The 17,730-nt window shown below is 53.1% G+C and overlaps 1 protein-coding gene across 1 annotated transcript in view; it reads left to right on the top strand.

Annotated features, from left to right (window-relative positions):
* The window catches only part of SYCE1 (synaptonemal complex central element protein 1), a 439,580-nt gene that overhangs the window by 123,007 nt on the left and 298,843 nt on the right, over positions 1 to 17,730 (top strand). Inside the window, exon 5 of the mRNA XM_069209539.1 lies at positions 17,541 to 17,588. Coding sequence (XP_069065640.1) covers positions 17,541 to 17,588 — 48 coding nt within the window. The remainder of the gene's footprint in view (positions 1 to 17,540; positions 17,589 to 17,730) is intronic.

Below are 17,730 nucleotides of genomic sequence, written 5' to 3'. Positions count from 1 at the left end.
ACAGGCACTTAGAAGAGGAGTGAACCGGAGTCCATGCGAAGTCACAAAAGGGAGTCCCACGACGCCGGAGGACAACTCAGAAGGTTGTGCACTGCAGGATAGAGTTTCTGGGACCCAGGCTTGGCTGTGCATGAAGGAAATCCTGGAAGAGTGCACGCGGTACCCAGCAATGCAGTCTAGCGTGGGAGACAAGGACTTACCTGCACCAAACTTGGACTGAAGAGTCACTGGACTGTGGGAGTCACTTGGACAGAGTTGCTGAGTTCCAGGGACCACGCTCGTCGGGATGAGAGGAGACCCAGAGGACCAGTGATGCAGTCTTTTGGTGCCTTCATTAGCAGGGGGAAGAGTCCGTCGACCCACGGGAGATTCCTTCAGAGCTCCTGCTGCAGGGAGGAGGCAGGCTACCCCCAGAGCATGCACCACCTAGAAACAGTCGAGAAAGCCGGCAGGATGAGGCGATACAAGGTTGCTAGTAGTAGTCTTGCTACTTTGTTGCAGTTTTGCAGGCGTCCTGAGCAGTCAGCGGCCGATCCTTTGGCAGAAGGTGAAGAGGGAGATGCAGAGGAACTCTGAGCTCTTGCATTTGTTACCTGGTGAGATCCCCAAAGCAGAGACCCTAAATAGCTAGAAAAGGAGGTTTGGCTACCTAGGAAGGAGGATTGGCTACCAATAGAGGTAAGAGCCTATCAGAAGGAGCCTCTGACGTCACCTGCTGGCACTGGCCACTCAGAGCAGTCCAGTGTGCCACAAACACCTCTGTTTCCAAGATGGCAGAGGTCTGGGACACACTGGAGGAGCTCTGGGCACCTCCCCTGGGAGGTGCAGGTCAGGGGAGTGGTCACTCCCCTTTCCTTTGTCCAGTTTCGCGCCAGAGCAGGGCTGGGGGAATCCCTAAACCGGTGTAGACTGGCTTATGCAGAGATGGGCACCATCTGTGCCCATCAAAGCATTTCCAGAGGCTGTGGGAGGCTACTCCTCCCCAGCACTCACACCTATTTCCAAAGGGAGAGGGTGTTACACCCTCTCTCAGAGGAAGTCCTTTGTTCTGCCTTCCTGGGCCAGGGCTGCCTGGACCCCAGGAGGGCAGAAACCTGTCTGAGGAGTGGGCAGTAGCAGCTGCTGCAGTGGAGACCCCGGAAAGGCAGTTTGGCAGTACCCGGGTTCTGTGCTAGAGACCCTGGGGATCATGGAATTGTCCCCCCAATACAGGAATGGTGTTGGGGTAACAATTCCATGATCTTAGACATGATACATGGCCATGTTCGGAGTTACCATTGTGACGCTATACATAGGTAGTGACCTATGTATAGTGCACGCGTGTAATGGTGTCCCCGCACTCACAAAGTCCGGGGAATTTGCCATAGACGATGTGGGGGCACCTTGGCTAGTGCCAGGGTGCCCACACACTAAGGTGGTCATTCTGACCTCGGCGGTAAAAGGCGCCTACCGCCGGTCAGAAATCCTCCATAATCCCGCCGCGGTAACCCGCCACGGTCATTCTGACCTGCAGCAGCCAAACCTCCGAAAATCCGACAGCCACAACCGACCGCCAGACCAGCGGGCGGCGGAAAGGTGGAGGTGACCAAACCTCCACCGCCACGCCAACAGAAATACGCCCATGCCATTACGACCCACGAATCCACGCGGCGGTCATTCAAACGCGGTATTCCATTGGCGGGACACACCGCCGCGGTCAGAATACACACAAACGAACAAAACTCAGCCACATTGGACGATTTGAATCCCACACACCTGATACACATACACACACCACTCCCACACACACAATACAATATAAAACACCCACCCATATCACCCACAAACCCCTACGCAAAAAAATTCTGAAAGAAGGCCAGAGCGAGACACCAGCATCCACAAACTAACAGCCACAGCCACTCAACACCATCACCCACACACTATCCACACACAAAACAACACACACCACCACACTCAACACACTTAACTACACATACTCCACCCCACACATCATACACACCACCCCATGGCACCCCAAAGACAACCCCGCTTCACAGACGAAGAACTCAGGGTCATGGTGGAGGAAATCGTTCGGGTAGAGCCCCAGCTGTTCGGCACACAGATACAATACACCAGCATTGCCCGGAGGACGGAGCTATGGCAGAGGATTGTCGACAGGGTCAACGCAGTGGGACAGCACCCCAGAAATCGGGAAGACATCAGGAAGCGATGGAACGACCTACGGGGGAAGGTGCGTTCCATGGTATCCAGGCACAACATCGCCGTGCAGAAGACTGGCGGAGGACCCCCACCTCAACCCCCACAATTCACATCATGGGAGGAGGAAGTCTTGAACATCCTGCATCCTGACGGCCTCGCAGGAGTCGGCGGAGGAATGGATACTGGTAAGTTGAAGCTTCACCACTGCTTCCCCCCCACCTGCATGCCAAATCATACCCCAACCCTCACCCCCATCCTCGAACCCCACCCTCACCCCCACCCCCATCCTCACCCCCACCCTCACCACCATCCTCACCCCCACCACCATCCTCACCCCCACCCCCAGCACACCTATTCCCCGCCAATGTCTCACCATCACAACCCACACATCCCAAAACCTAGGCCTGCATGCGTCCACTAAGCATGGACACCCATCACCAAAGCATGCCCAATGCATATACACATCCCCCCCACAAGCAACTCTCACCAAAGCCCCCACACACGAATGCCAGCACTTGGGGACACGAGAACCCATAGATACACCCATATGCCACACATTGAAACTATAACCATACCTCTATACCCCTGCAGGACCCGACCGTCAACACACCGCGGCGGAGGGGCCAGAATTCTCCACACCCCCCACCCAAGAGGCCGTCAGCGATGACAGCAGCTCTGTCGACCTGGACACCGATGACCAGCCCGGACCATCGGGGACCTCTGGACAGTCGGTTCCCCTCACACAGGCCCAGGCCACTACAGCCCCAAACCCCTCTGGGAACACCAGCACAGCTCCCACCCAGCGGGCCCATGCCTCTGTCTCCAGGGCGCGTCAATCTGCGGTGTGTCTACCACTACAGGGCACCCAGGATAACCCACCACCCCAACAACAACAGGGACCTGGGGGCAGTGGTAGTGGGCACACCGGCCAGGGGGCAGAGGCCCAGGGAAACAGGGCAACTCGGAGGGCAGCTGTGCGACAGGGGGGGGACGGGCCCAGGGAACCCACTCTCCACGAGGTCCTCACCACCATCATGGGAGCATACAACCGCTCCCAGGAGACGATGGCGACGGTACTGGCCCGGTTCCAGGAGATCCAGGTACTGCAGGAGGAACACTATCGGGGGTACAGGGAGGACATCAGAGCCATCAACACCACCCTGGTTACCATGGTAGGGCTGCTGCAGGACCTCGTCAACACCAGGGCGGACACTCAACAACACCCAAGGGCCCCTGCCACTAGCCTGGACCAAGAACAGCCAACCACCTCCGCCGGCGCTAGTGGACAGGAGGCCCCCGCACAGCAGCAGCCCACCAGACCCCCACCTCCTGCAGGAGAAGAACCACCCCACAAGAGGGCCCTGAGATCTCGCAAGACAGAGTAGGATGTCAAGACCCCCGCCAGCAATGGATACCACCTGATGTCATCCCACTGTCCCACATTGTCACCCTGTCCATCCTTGAACTGCCCATGCTCCATCTCTCCACAGGCCTCTGGACAATGCACCTGTGTGACTGTTACTCTGGACTCTGCCATGGACATTCCTTCACCATAGCCCCCACCCACTTGAAACCACCCATCCCATTTTGAGCACTTAAATAAACACCAATTTTGCACAAAACTATCTGGAGTCTGGCTGTGATTTCAATATATTGTAATTGACATGACAGTGCAAATATGTCCTTGTACATGGTGAAGTCAACAAACAGCTGCCACAAAGCTGTAGTCCATGGGGAAACGAAGCACAGGACTCGTAGTGGGGACCCCAGATCTGAAATAGGGAGGGAAAAGCCAAAACTCAGTCATCATACACTGGGGCAAATAGACAGGCAGCAGAGATGCAGGAGAGTAGTTAACAGTTACTAAATTATCTTTGAAATGTTACCTGTGTCCTATTGGAAGTACTGTTCAATGATTCTGTCCCTGTTGTCTGTTTCAGCCCCGTCGTCTTCCTCCTCGTCACTCTCCTCAGGTTCCACCGCTGCCACAACACCACCGTCTCGACCATCCTCCTGCAGGAAAGGCACCTGGCGGCGCAAAGCCAGGTTGTGAAGCATGCAGCAGGCCACGATGATGTGACACACCTTCTTAGGTGAGTACATTAGGGATCCACCTGTCATATGCAGGCACCTAAACCTGGTCTTTAGGAGGCCAAAGGTGCGTTCGATCACCCTCCTAGTACGCCCATGGGCCTCATTGTACCGTTCCTCTGCCCTGGTCCGGGGATTCCTTACTGGGGTCAGTAGCCACGACAGGTTGGGGTACCCAGAGTCCCCCACTAGCCATACACGGTGTCTCTGTAGCTGTTCCATCACGTAAGGGATGCTGCTATTCCTGAGGATGTAGGCGTCATGCACTGACCCTGGGAATTTGGCATTGACATGCGAGATGTACTGGTCAGCCAAACACACCACCTGGATGTTCATTGAATGGTAATTTTTTCTGTTCCTGTACACCTGCTCCCTGTCTCTTGGGGGAACCAAAGCCACATGGGTCCCATCAATGGCACCAATTACGTTGGGAATATGTCCAAGGGCGTAGAAATCACCCTTCACTGTAGCCAATTCGCCCACCTCAGGGAAAATGATGTAGCTCCTCACGGATTTCATCAGGGCAGACAACACTCTGGATAACACCTTCGAAAACATGGGCTGAGACATCCCAGAAGCAATTCCCACTGTTGTCTGAAATGACCCACTTGCCAAGAAATGGAGGACTGACATGACCTGCACCAGAGGGGGAATCCCTGTGGGTTGGCGGATGGGGGACATCAGGTCGGGCTCCAGCTGGGCACACAGTTCATGGATAGTGGCACGGTTAAGACGGTAGGTCAGGATAATGTGGCGTTCTTCCATTGTCGACAGGTCCACCAGCGGTCGGTACACGGGAGGATTCATCCGTCTCCTCGCCCAACCCAGCGGACGGTGCCTAGGAAGGACAACATGGAGCACACAGTCAAGCAACCCACAGGTACGTACTCACAGCTAGCACAGTAAACGATTCTCTATGCAGTGAATGGCGTGTCTGAGTGGCGATGCAAGGCCTAGGCCTGTGTGACGCAGTTGAAATTGAGCCATGTGGGCCCTGGAAATGGCGGCTGCCTGACCTGTGAAGTGTGACAATGGGATGTGAGGTCAATGCGCTGGCGTGGCACACCGCGGCAGGCGGCGGGCGAAGACCGCGGCGCGAAGCCGCATTGGTTAACATTGAAGCCTATGGGTTTCAGGAGCCAATGGCGAAGGGCGCCGGCGGTGGCGGGACGCACCGCCGCGGTACGCACCGCCGCGGACGTGACCGCCATTTTCTATCTACTTATCCACTTGCGACTTGAACTTTCACAGGAGAGGACCTATACTGCAAGTGTTGCTGTGACCTCGGTCTGGAAGGGACAATGGCTGCTGCGCCTGGGGAAAGGGCCCCTGCCTTCACTGGAGAGGAGTTGGAGAAACTTGTGGATGGGGTCCTCCCCCAGTATGCGCTACTCTACGGTCCTCCAGACCAACAAGTGAGTTTAATTCAATCTGGATTTGGGGCCACTGGCTGGCTTGGGGGCCTGGCGGGGGGCCTGGCGGGGATGGGGGGCATGTTGGGCCTGGCGGGGGGCATGGCGGGGGGCCTGGCGGGGATGGGGGGCATGTTGGGCCTGGCGGGGGGCCTGGCGGGGATGGGGGGCATGTTGGGCATGGCGGGGGGCCTGGCGGGGATGGGGGGCATGTTGGGCCACTGGCAAGGAAAATGCTGACAAATTTTAACGTGGTATTTCTCCCTCCCTGTACGTGTCACATAGGTCCGCGCCCATGAGAAGATCGGGATTTGGCGTGCCATCGCCAAGGAAGTCCGGACCCTGGGGGTCCACCATCGACGGGGCACCCACTGCCGCAAGAGGTGGGAGGACATCCGCCGCGGGACCAAGAAGACCGCCGAGTCTCTGCTGGGGATGGCCTCCCAACGTAGGCGGGGTGCCTGCCGTCAACTGAGCCCCCTGATGTTCCGGATCCTGGCGGTGGCCTACCCTGATTTGGATGGGCGCGTGAGGGCAGCACAGCAGACACAAGGGGGTGAGTACAAGCATTATCTACTCTGTTGTCGCGCAGTGGAGGTGTCTGGGTGGGGGAGGAGGGCTGGGGGTCCCCCTAGGCCAGGGCGATATCTGTAGGCTGGGCACCCCCGTAAGCCCCTGTGTCCCCAGCCACCACCCTCAGTAGTTTGTCAGTACAGCCATCCCTGGGCCCTGTCATCCATGGGTGCAGTTGTCAACTCTAGGCGTGTAGGGCATGTTCCACGGAATGCGTAGCGGACCCCAAGTGCGCAACTTAGTGCAGGGGGCATCTGTGTCTGTCATGTCCGCTAACTGTACCGGAGATCCATGTACTCAATATCCCTTTATTTCTCTCTCCCCCCCCCCCCTTTTTGTTTGTCTTTCTGTGCTTGTGTGCATCAGCATCATCAGGCGGAGGAGAAGTGGCATCGGGGCAGGAGGGAGCTGCATCTCACATGGCCCAGGAGGGCCATGCCACAGAGTCAGACTGGACCAGTGAGACGGAGGGCGAGGGGAGCTCCACGACGGGGACGACTGGACCCTGCAGCGACACGGACACGTCCTCGGAAGGGGGCTCCCTTGCGGGGGTGGCACCATTCGTGCCCCCCGCCATTACAGGTACAGCCGCCACCCAGCGCACCATCTCTGCCCTCCCAGCAGCCCCTCAGCGTTCGCCCCGTGCCCGCTCTGCCAGGAAGCCGGGCATCTCCTTCGCCCCAGGCACCTCAGGCCCTGCCCCTGTTACCCCCGCTGCCCTCAGTGAGGAGGTCATTGACCTCCTCCGAACGCTCATTGTTGGGCAGACTACCCTTTTGAATGCCATCCAGGGGGTGGAGAGGGAGGTTCATCGCAGCAATGCGTACCTGGAGGGCATTCATTCGGGTCAGGCTGCCCATCAGCGATCGTTCCAGGCTCTGGCCTCAGCACTGACGGCAGCCATTGTCCCTGTCTCCTGCCTCCCTCTACTAACTCCCTCCTCCCAGTCTCCTGTTCCTCCGCCTGTCCCACCCACACCATCAGACCAGCCTGCACACACCTCAACACCCAAGAGAAGCTCATCCAAACATAAGCACCACAGATCACGCAGACATTCACACACGCAACATTCCGATGCAGACATGCCAACAGTCACTACCACCTCTGTGACCCCCACCTCCTCGTCTCCCTCCTCCCTCCCTGTGACGTCTACACTCACACCTCCATTCACCTCACCATCAGCCAGTGTTTCCATCACCAGCACACCCTCCACTCCAGTCCGCACACGTGCAGTCACCACCCCCACTGCCATTTACATGTCCCCTGTGTCCTCTCCCACTGTGTCTGTCACCCCCTCTTCCACACCACACAAACGCAGCCACCCACCCACCCAACAGCCATCCACCTCACGACAGCCTATCCCTCCTGCACCTGCACCCAAAGACAGCAAACGTGACTCACCTACAACCACATCCTCTCCCTCCACTCCCATTCCCACTGTACCTCCCACTCTCCATTGTCCCAAGAAACTCTTCCTCGCCACTACTAACTTCTTTCCTGACCCTGAGCCCCCCCCTCCTTCTCGTCGGGGTAAGAAGAGCACCTCAGCCACCACCAGCCCTGCAGCCCCCTTGACAAGGGTGCAGGGGTATTGGAGCCCGCCAGCCCGCATGTCTGGATCTTCGCCCAGCAGCAAGGGGACAGCCAGCCCACCCCCTGGGAAGAGGAGCAGAAGGCGGAAGGGGCGCCGCAGGAGCCCGCCTTCTACATCCCCCCCGGACACCACCCAGAGACAGTCACCAGCCACAGCTCCAAAGGGAGGAAAGGGCCACAGGCCCACGACTAAGGAGGGCAAGGGCAGCAAGTCGGAGAGGTCAGGCAGCAGGCCTGCTGCCCAGGAGGAGCCCACAACCCCCATAGCCGCTGCCCCGGGAGGAACCGGCACAGCTGCCCCGGGAGAGCCCACCACCCCCATAGCCGCTGCCCAGGGAGGACCCAGCCCAGCTGGCCAGGAGGGCCCCACCACCCACAGCCCAGGTGGGCATTGAAGGAGCACCATCCCCGCTGCCCAGGAGGGCACCACCAGGCAATGAGCAGTTGGCCATAGACCGGCCGCCGTCTCCAGAACCGCTGAACTGGGCCCCGCCGTCTCCAGAACCGCTGAACTGGGCCCCGCCGTCTCACGCACCGCTCCGCTGGGCCCCGCCGTCTCAAGAACCGCTGAACTGGGCCCTTCAAGGCAAGGAGCGCTGAACTGGGCCCCGCCGTCTCCAGAACCGCTGAACTGGGCCCCGCCGTCTCCAGAACCGCTGAACTGGGCCCCGCCGTCTCAAGAACCGCTGAACTGGGCCCCGCCGTCTCACGCACCGCTCCGCTGGGCCCCGCCGTCTCACGCACCGCTCCGCTGGGCCCCGCCGTCTCAAGAACCGCTGAACTGGGCCCTTCAAGGCAAGGAGCGCTGAACTGGGCCCCGCCGTCTCCAGAACCGCTGAACTGGGCCCCGCCGTCACACGCACCGCTCCGCTGGGCCCCGCCGTCTCAAGAACCGCTGAACTGGGCCCTTCAAGGCAAGGAGCGCTGAACTGGGCCCCGCCGTCTCCAGAACCGCTGAACTGGGCCCCGCCGTCTCCAGAACCGCTGAACTGGGCCCCGCCGTCTCACGCACCGCTCCGCTGGGCCCCGCTGTCTCAAGAACCGCTGAACTGGGCCCTTCAAGGCAAGGAGCGCTGAACTGGGCCCCGCCGTCTCCAGAACCGCTGAACTGGGCCCCGCCGTCTCACGCACCGCTGAACTGGGCCCCGCCGTCTCACGCACCGCTCCGCTGGGCCCCGCCGTCTCAAGAACCGCTGAACTGGGCCCTTCAAGGCAAGGAGCGCTGAACTGGGCCCCGCCGTCTCCAGAACCGCTGAACTGGGCCCCGCCGTCTCACGCACCTCTCCGCTGGGCCCCGCCGTCTCAAGAACCGCTGAACTGGGCCCTTCAAGGCAAGGAGCGCTGAACTGGGCCCCGCCGTCTCAAGCACCGCTGAACTGGGCCCCGCCGTCTCAAGAACCGCTGAACTGGGCCCCGCCGTCTCAAGAACCGCTGAACTGGGCCCTTCAAGGCAAGGAGCGCTGAACTGGGCCCCGCCGTCTCCAGAACCGCTGAACTGGGCCGCGCCGTCTCCAGAACCGCTGAACTGGGCCCCGCCGTCTCCAGAACCGCTGAACTGGGCCCCGCCGTCTCACGCACCGCTCCGCTGGGCCCCGCCGTCTCAAGAACCGCTGAACTGGGCCCTTCAAGGCAAGGAGCGCTGAACTGGGCCCCGCCGTCTCCAGAACCGCTGAACTGGGCCCTGCCGTCTCCAGAACCGCTGAACTGGGCCCGCCGTCTCCAGAACCGCTGAACTGGGCCCCGCCGTCTCACGCACCGCTCCGCTGGGCCCCGCCGTCTCAAGAACCGCTGAACTGGGCCCTTCAAGGCAAGGAGCGCTGAACTGGGCCCCGCCGTCTCCAGAACCGCTGAACTGGGCCCCGCCGTCTCACGCACCGCTCCGCTGGGCCCCGCCGTCTCAAGAACCGCTGAACTGGGCCCTTCAAGGCAAGGAGCGCTGAACTGGGCCCCGCCGTCTCCAGAACCGCTGAACTGGGCCCCGCCGTCTCACGCACCGCTCCGCTGGGCCCCGCCGTCTCAAGAACCGCTGAACTGGGCCCTTCAAGTCAAGGAGCGCTGAACTGGGCCCCGCCGTCTCCAGAACCGCTGAACTGGGCCCCGCCGTCTCACGCACCGCTCCGCTGGGCCCCGCCGTCTCAAGAACCGCTGAACTGGGCCCTTCAAGGCAAGGAGCGCTGAACTGGGCCCCGCCATCTCAAGCACCGCTGAACTGGGCCCTTCAAGGCAAGAACCGCTGGCCCTTTGGCAGACGTGGCAGGGCAGGATCTATCTCGGGCAGGGCTGCAGGATGTCCTCTGGCCAACTTGCCTCCTCCAGTGGCAGTGGGGTCTGTTATGGACTGTATGGACCGTGGCTTTGCACTCCCCAGGATGGCCCAGTGGGCAGGCCACCCACTGTATGGACTGTATGGACTGTGGCTTTGCTCTCCCCAGGATGGCCCAGTGGGCAGGCCACCCACTGTATGGACTGTATGGACAGTGGCTTTGCACTCCCCAGGATGGCCCAGTGGGCAGGCCACCCACTGTATGGACTGTATGGACTGTGGCTTTGCACTCCCCAGAATGGCCCAGTGGGCAGGCCACCCACTGTATGGACTGTATGGACTGTGGCTTTGCTCTCCCCAGGATGGCCCAGTGGGCAGGCCACCCACTGTATGGACTGTATGGACTGTGGCTTTGCACTCCCCAGGATGGCCCAGTGGGCAGGCCACCCACTGTATGGACTGTATGGACTGTGGCTTTGCTCTCCCCAGGATGGCCCAGTGGGCAGGCCACCCACTGTATGGACTGTATGGACTGTGGCTTTGCTCTCCCCAGGATGGCCCAGTGGGCAGGCCACCCACTGTATGGACTGTATGGACTGTGGCTTTGCTCTCCCCAGGATGGCCCAGTGGGCAGGCCACCCACTGTATGGACTGTTTGGACTGTGGCTTTGCTCTCCCCAGGATGGCCCAGTGGGCAGGCCACCCACTGTATGGACTGTATGGACTGTGGCTTAGCACTCCCCAGGATGGCCCAGTGGTCATGGAGTCCCCTCGTGGATCTGGCGTCGTGTACTCAAGTGGCTGAGGTGCCCCCCCTTCCCTTCCCCCTGAGGTGCCTGTCCTATTTTCTTTCTGATGCCCCTGCAGTGTTCTCTCCGTGGAGTTCTTGTCGTGGGACTGGGCCTTGCCCCTTTGCACAGGACCCCTGTGATCCACGGACAGTGGTTGGACTACATTTAGTAGCTGTGTATATTTTGTACATAGTTTATTTATTTATTGGGATTACTGGTGTACATATTTCAATATATCTGCCCGTTTATGATCTCTTCTTTTGGTCTTTGCATTATTTCGGAGGGGGGTGGTTTGTGGGTTGTGACAGTGATCTGTGGGAATGCATTGATGTGTGTGTTGTAGTGGGTGTGGGTGGGTGGGTGTGTGCCGGTAATCTTTTCCCTCCCCTGTGTCGTAGGTGCAGTACTCACCGATGTCTTCCGCGCCGCCGGGCGTGCTCCTGGTATATGAGCAGGTATAGGAGTGCGGGGATGACCTGCAACTCTGGTTCCATACTGCCAGAATCTCGCGTGGAGTGCGTAGAGGTGAGCGTTTTCCCGTTCGTAGTCTGTTTCCGCCGTGTTCTTATCGGCGGTGCTCCCGCCCCGGAAAAGGTGGCGGATTGGTGGGTCGTGATAGGGTGGGCGGTACTTTGTCTGCCGCCTGGCTGTTGGCGGGGACCGCCGCGCTGTTTGTTTGTACCGCCGTGGCGGGCGGAGTGTTAATACGGCGGGCTGTGTTGGCGGTTCCCGCCAGGGTCAGAATTGCATATTTTAGACCGCCGGCCTGTTGGCGGCTTGGCCGCCGCTTTATCACCGACCGCCAGGGTCAGAATGAGGGCCTAAGTAACTTTGCACCCAACCGTCACCAGGTGAAGGTTAGACATATAGGTGGCTTATAAGTTACTTAAGTATTTCACGCAGGCTGCAGTAGCAGGCCTGTGTAAGAATTGTCAGAGCTCCCTATGGGTGGCAAAAGAAATGCTGCAGCCCACAGGAGTCTCCTGGAACCCCAATACCCTGGGTACTTCAGTACCATATACTAGGTAATTATATGGGTGTACCAGTATGCCAATGTGAATTAGTAAATTTAGTCACTAGCCTGTTAGTGACAAATTTGGAAAGCAGAGAGAGCATAACCACTGAGGCTCTGGTTAGCAGAGCCTCAGTGGGACAGTTAGGCATCACACAGGGAACACATACAGGGCACATACTTATGAGCACTGGGGCCCTGTCTGGCAGAGTCCCAGTGACACATAGACTAAAACTACATAAATACAGTGAAATACATAAATACAGTGAAATATGGGGGTAACATGCCAGGGAAGATAGTACTTTCCTACAGACCATCATTCCTTATCACGAATGGGAGATAGACCAACAGATTCTGAACTTTCTATTCTGTCGCTGGGGCAAACCTCACTTGGATCTGTGTACGACGAAGGAGAACAAGAAATGCTGGTTCTTCACAAGCTGAAATTCCCAGAAAGGATCGTAGGGGAATGCTTTTTCAGTACTCTGGTCACGGATATATGCCACCGATCCCATTGATCCCAAAAGTAATCAGCAAGATAAAGAGGGAACCTTGCAGAATACACCTCATAGCTCCCAGATGGCCCAGACAGCTCTGGTTCACCGAACTTCTACTCCTCTCAGAACAACCTCATCACCAACTCAAAGTAACACTGACTTTGTTGACAATGAACCAGGGCCAGATACAACATCCAGACCCAACATCACTACACTTGTCAGCATGGATCCTGAATACAATGAGTTCTCCTTTGTAAACATCCCATCGGAATGTAGAGGCATTCTGTCAAAGGCGAGAGCGGACGCAACAAACAGAACTTATAAGTTCAAATGGAAACGGTTCCGTCTTTGGTGTGTGTCATCTAACATCCACCCGTTCACAGATCAGCCACATCAAATTCTCCCATTTTTGCTACTGCTAGCAAAATCAGGTTTATCTCATTCCTCAATTAGAGTGCACCTAGCGGCAATTTCTAGATTTCATCAAACCAGTAATGCACCATCCTTATGGTCCGCTCGCATTATTAAACAATTCCTCAAAGTCGCTTGAGGACTTTTCCATCAGTTAGGGAACCTCCATCTCTGTGGTATCTTAACATAGTTCTGGCCCAACTAATGAAGCCGCCATTTGAACCAGTTCACAAGTCTGATATCCAGTATCTCACATGGAAAACTGCTATACTACTAGCTCTCACATCTGCGAAGAGAGTAAGCGACATACAAGCGTTTACCATTAAGCAGCCATTCCTACAATTCACTTCAGACAGCGTAATTTTGAGGACAAACCCAAAATGTATTCCAAAAGTTCCTTTGGTCTTTCACTTAAATGAACCGTTGTTTTAAAAACCTTTTTTCCAAATTCTCAGACGCCAGCTGAAAGGTCTTTACACTCCATAGATGTTAAACGATGTTTAAAATTCTACCTACAAAGAACGCATCACATAAGGAAATCAGACTAATTATTTCTCGAATACAGAGACATTAGACAAGGACTCGCAGTTACCAAACTAACCATCGCTAGATGGATGGTTGCTACTATACGGTTCTGCCACACACAAGCTGGAAAACCCCTGCAGGGCAGAGGGAAAGCACATTCTATTAGAGCTGTAGCCACATTGACAGCTCTGTTCGGTGGTGTACTGATTCACCATATTTGCAGAGCAGCAACATAGTCAAACAGGCATACGTTCACATGACATTATTGCCTAGAAGAGAGTCATAAAACAGATGCAGCAGTAGGACAAGGAGCGCAATGCCATCTTTTTTGGAAAAGGTTCTTTTCTCATGTTTTTCCCATCTCCCACTATTTATCATTGTTAAATGGATTGTTTTGTGCATTGCTTATTAATCTTATTCAAGCGTGTGAATCTATGAAAGATCCAATACTGGAGAAGAAATTTAGTTACTTACCTGCAACTGTAGTTCTTCAGTATTGGTATCTTTATTAGATTCACATGCGACCCACCCTCCTCCCCTCAGAGGCTCTTCGAACGTATGAATACTTAACTTAAAGTACACTAGTGCTAAAAAATCTGGGGGCTTCAGCCACTGTGGGGAATGTTCTAGAGGGGGCTCTCATCTGATTGGTTAGAGAAAAGGATGTAGATAGGCTATTAAGATAACAGGTTATTCCTATTGTAGCCTATATTGCTAATGATATATATGTGTGTTTTTTAATATATATATATATATATATATATAAATATGTATGTATATGAGTATATATACACTGCTTTATTAATCTACCATGGGACTCCCACTTCGATGACGGGGAATATTCAAGCATGTGAATCTATGAAAGATCCAATACTGGAGAACTACATTTACAGGTAAGTAACTAATTTTCTTCACTAAGCTAAACAAAAGACTTACTAAAGAAATTGGGTCTCACGCATAGCATTGACAAGTCTATCGTAAAGCCAACCCAGAACATATTGTTCTTTGGGGCAAACATTTCTGCACATTTACTAAAATAGTATCCATCACAGAAAAGGATAGAAAAGCTATGCTCAGTGATTTAGGAAATACGCTTAAAAATTGGATAACAGTAATGAAATTCCAATTGATTAGTGATACTTTCTTTCTGCATGCCACAGTGCAGACTGAGACCCCTTTAAGAAGGTTTGGACTTTAAGCAAGCAATGGAAACAAATAACAGGACATTTGAACAACTTTATACAGTTAACCAAGATGAAAGACTCCATGGCCTGGTGGAGGGAAAAAAGCAAATGCAAATGCTAACGAGCACCTAAATGAGATCCAACCATGCTCAAATGCCTTGGTGAAAGACTGGTGAGCACACATGAAAGATATGTCTGTAAGCACAGTATGACCATGATAATAATAAACCTACATTTACCACATAGAATTCAGGGTAATCCGACTAACTTTGAAAGATTTCCTACTCTTGTTTAGACAAAATCACAGTATGCACAGACGACATGGCAATGCCATATTATATCCAAAAACGAGGAACAAGATTCCAACAACTGCCCAAAAGAAATGCAAAAACTGTGACGCTGGTGCCTTGAAACACAATATCAAGCTAACAGTGGAACGTGTTCTAGGTTTAGAGAATGAGACAACAGATGCACTCTGCAGAAAGCATGAGAATTGTCATGAATGAGAAATAACAATCAATTAGTGGTGGTCATCAAAAGATGGGGCAATCCTCAACTAGATCAGTTTGTGATGCCAAACAATGCCAAATGCTAAAACTCTACAAGCCGTTGATGGTAACTAAACTCTAAAGAAGCATTTTAAACTCCCTGGCTAGAGAAATGTGTGTACGCTTTTTCCTTATACCACTCTTGATCAAAATGAAAAAAGAACAATGCATAATCTCCCCAGCTTGGGCCGAACAATTTTGGTTCACAGATTTATGGGACATCTCGATCCAAACACTGATTTTATTTAAGGCAGACTCATCCCTACTATATATTCAGTATCTTACAGCACAACTCGACCTGGTGCACTTGAGTGCCCTACTGTTGGAGACCAAGAATTCTGTTAACTTAACATTCTGCTGAGCTGTAAAACATCTTGCGAGCAGCTGGAGCTGATTCAACAATTAAAACTAAATCTATTAAAAGGAAAAGGCTTTGTACTTGGGCGTCAATGAATAAAATCAGGACTAAGCCATTCTTCTATCAGAGTGCATCATTCAGCCATGTCTAGGTACCTCAGGACTCTGTTTACACTTTCATTGTTCTCTACCAGGATGGTTATGGAAATTGTGCACGATTTGCTTCGCACCTTTGAAACCAAAAAATAACTCTTCTCAGCCCAACCAATCAGTTAATCATGAAAACCATTACCTTCATAAATGCAACCACTTATTTATCACACATTCATTCATAAAACATTCTAATATTTGTAAAAGAAGCAAAAAACAGCAATCAACACAATACACTGCAAAGTCAGTTTAGCCCCCAACAGTACAGAACGAATTCAACACAAAAACGTAGTCCTTAATTTAAAAAAAAAAGGCCTCCGCTGTAGACACGTTATGGAGGCAAGTTGTATTTTTAACTTCTTGTGTTGCTACCAGCTACAGGGAATTTAAAAGATATCCAACTGCGTTTCGGTGGAGCCCCCTGATCTTCCTTCGACCTTCATCAGGACACAAAGCAGTAGCGCATTGACATAAAGAAAACAAAGCTTCAGTGCGCTGCAAGGGGGCCAGCAAACATAAAACCACTTGGAAAAAAGGAATGGGAATCCTCGACATCACATCTTCGAAGTGTATGCAGTAACAAAAGTCTCCACATTTTGCAAACTGTGCATGACAGCAACAAGTGCACATTCAAATGAAATGGACACTCATCAAGATGATAAAAACTTGATGAAATCATGAACGATCGCAAGTGGACTTCAGATGGTGTGCAGATCAAATAACTGAGAGAACAATCCCAGTGTTTGTGGCATAAATGAATGTGCCTGTGAAGGGCAAGCTGCCTTCCCACTAATACTAAAGAACCCACCAGCTTGGAAATTAAGCACTGTTCTAGGGCACCTCATAAGAGAATCATTTGAACTGATAAGGCACTCTCCAAATATTGTCATGGAAAAACGTTTTTCTATTGTCCATCACTTCAACAGGAAGAGTTTGAGAAATTCAAGCTCTTTAAGTTAAGATTCCTGTGAGGTTGGACAAGACAGGGTGGCTTTGTCTACCAATGCAAAATTGATTCTGAATATTCCAACAGCTTTTCTTCTGAATGAAAAAATATATCTGTCAACTTTTTGTCCTCAACCAACTACAGCTGCTAAGAAAGCTCTACACACACAAGACATCAAGAGATGCTTAAAATTCTCTCTTGAAAATATAAAACTATAGACAAACTGACCAGCTGTTTGTTTCTTATGTAAAGACAAACAAAGGTTGCCCTTTGCCACAGCAGAGCTTTTCCAGATGTAATACTTCATGCATTGTCGTATTGCCATAAGAAAGCTGGCAGACCATTGAAGCACAGGATTACAGTCACTCAACATAGCAATGGTTGCGCTATTTCCAGGTGTACCTTTACAAGACATCTGTAAAATGGCACTAAACCACTCTTTCAGCAAGCATTACAGTTTGGATGTCAAGTCATCAGCTGAAATGGCAGTGGGTCAAGCAGTGCTAACCAACCTTTTGTACTGAGGTATGCTTCATTACCACCTTAACTAATAAAAAATACTGGTTTGGATACCCTAATTGGGAATAATCTATTACTTTTTGGTATAAAGAGGTGCTTATAATGTTTGTTAAGGATGCACAAATAGTCCCACATTCTTTAAGTACTTCTCTTTGTTCCAGCACTGTCTTGTTTTAGCCACTCAGGTGTTGGGGTGAATTGTTATCCTCTAATCTACCCAAGATTATCCCTTTTAAACAGTGTTCTGATTTCCGTAACAGTTAAGTTACCATTACTTTTTTTATGAGTCCTAAAATAAGAATGTCCTAAGTTAGCTTACACATTCAGAGTTCCTTGGAATTTGTATGATGCTGAAGTACAGTATATTGACTGAATCATAGCTGCTTGGAAATACAGTCCCCATCTCAGTCTTTAGCTCTTTGAGATGATTTCGCTTCTCACTTTTACAGTTAACTGTTCTTTTTTGTAGTAAATGCCGAAAAGTCTCATCTTGAGGAAACCCTGAACGAGAAGCAAGGTAATTATGATTTCTGATGGCTTTAGTCCGCTTTTTGCTGGGGATGGGATTTTAGTCTTTGATAGATTTATTTTGGTGTAATTTCAGAACTAACCGTGATTTTCCCCTAAGTCTTAATATCGTTCTTCTCCAGGGGATCCTC

Source organism: Pleurodeles waltl, chromosome 10 (assembly GCF_031143425.1).
Source record: "Pleurodeles waltl isolate 20211129_DDA chromosome 10, aPleWal1.hap1.20221129, whole genome shotgun sequence".
Taxonomy (NCBI): Eukaryota; Metazoa; Chordata; class Amphibia; order Caudata; family Salamandridae; genus Pleurodeles; species Pleurodeles waltl.
This window is presented reverse-complemented; position numbering and strand designations above follow the sequence as displayed.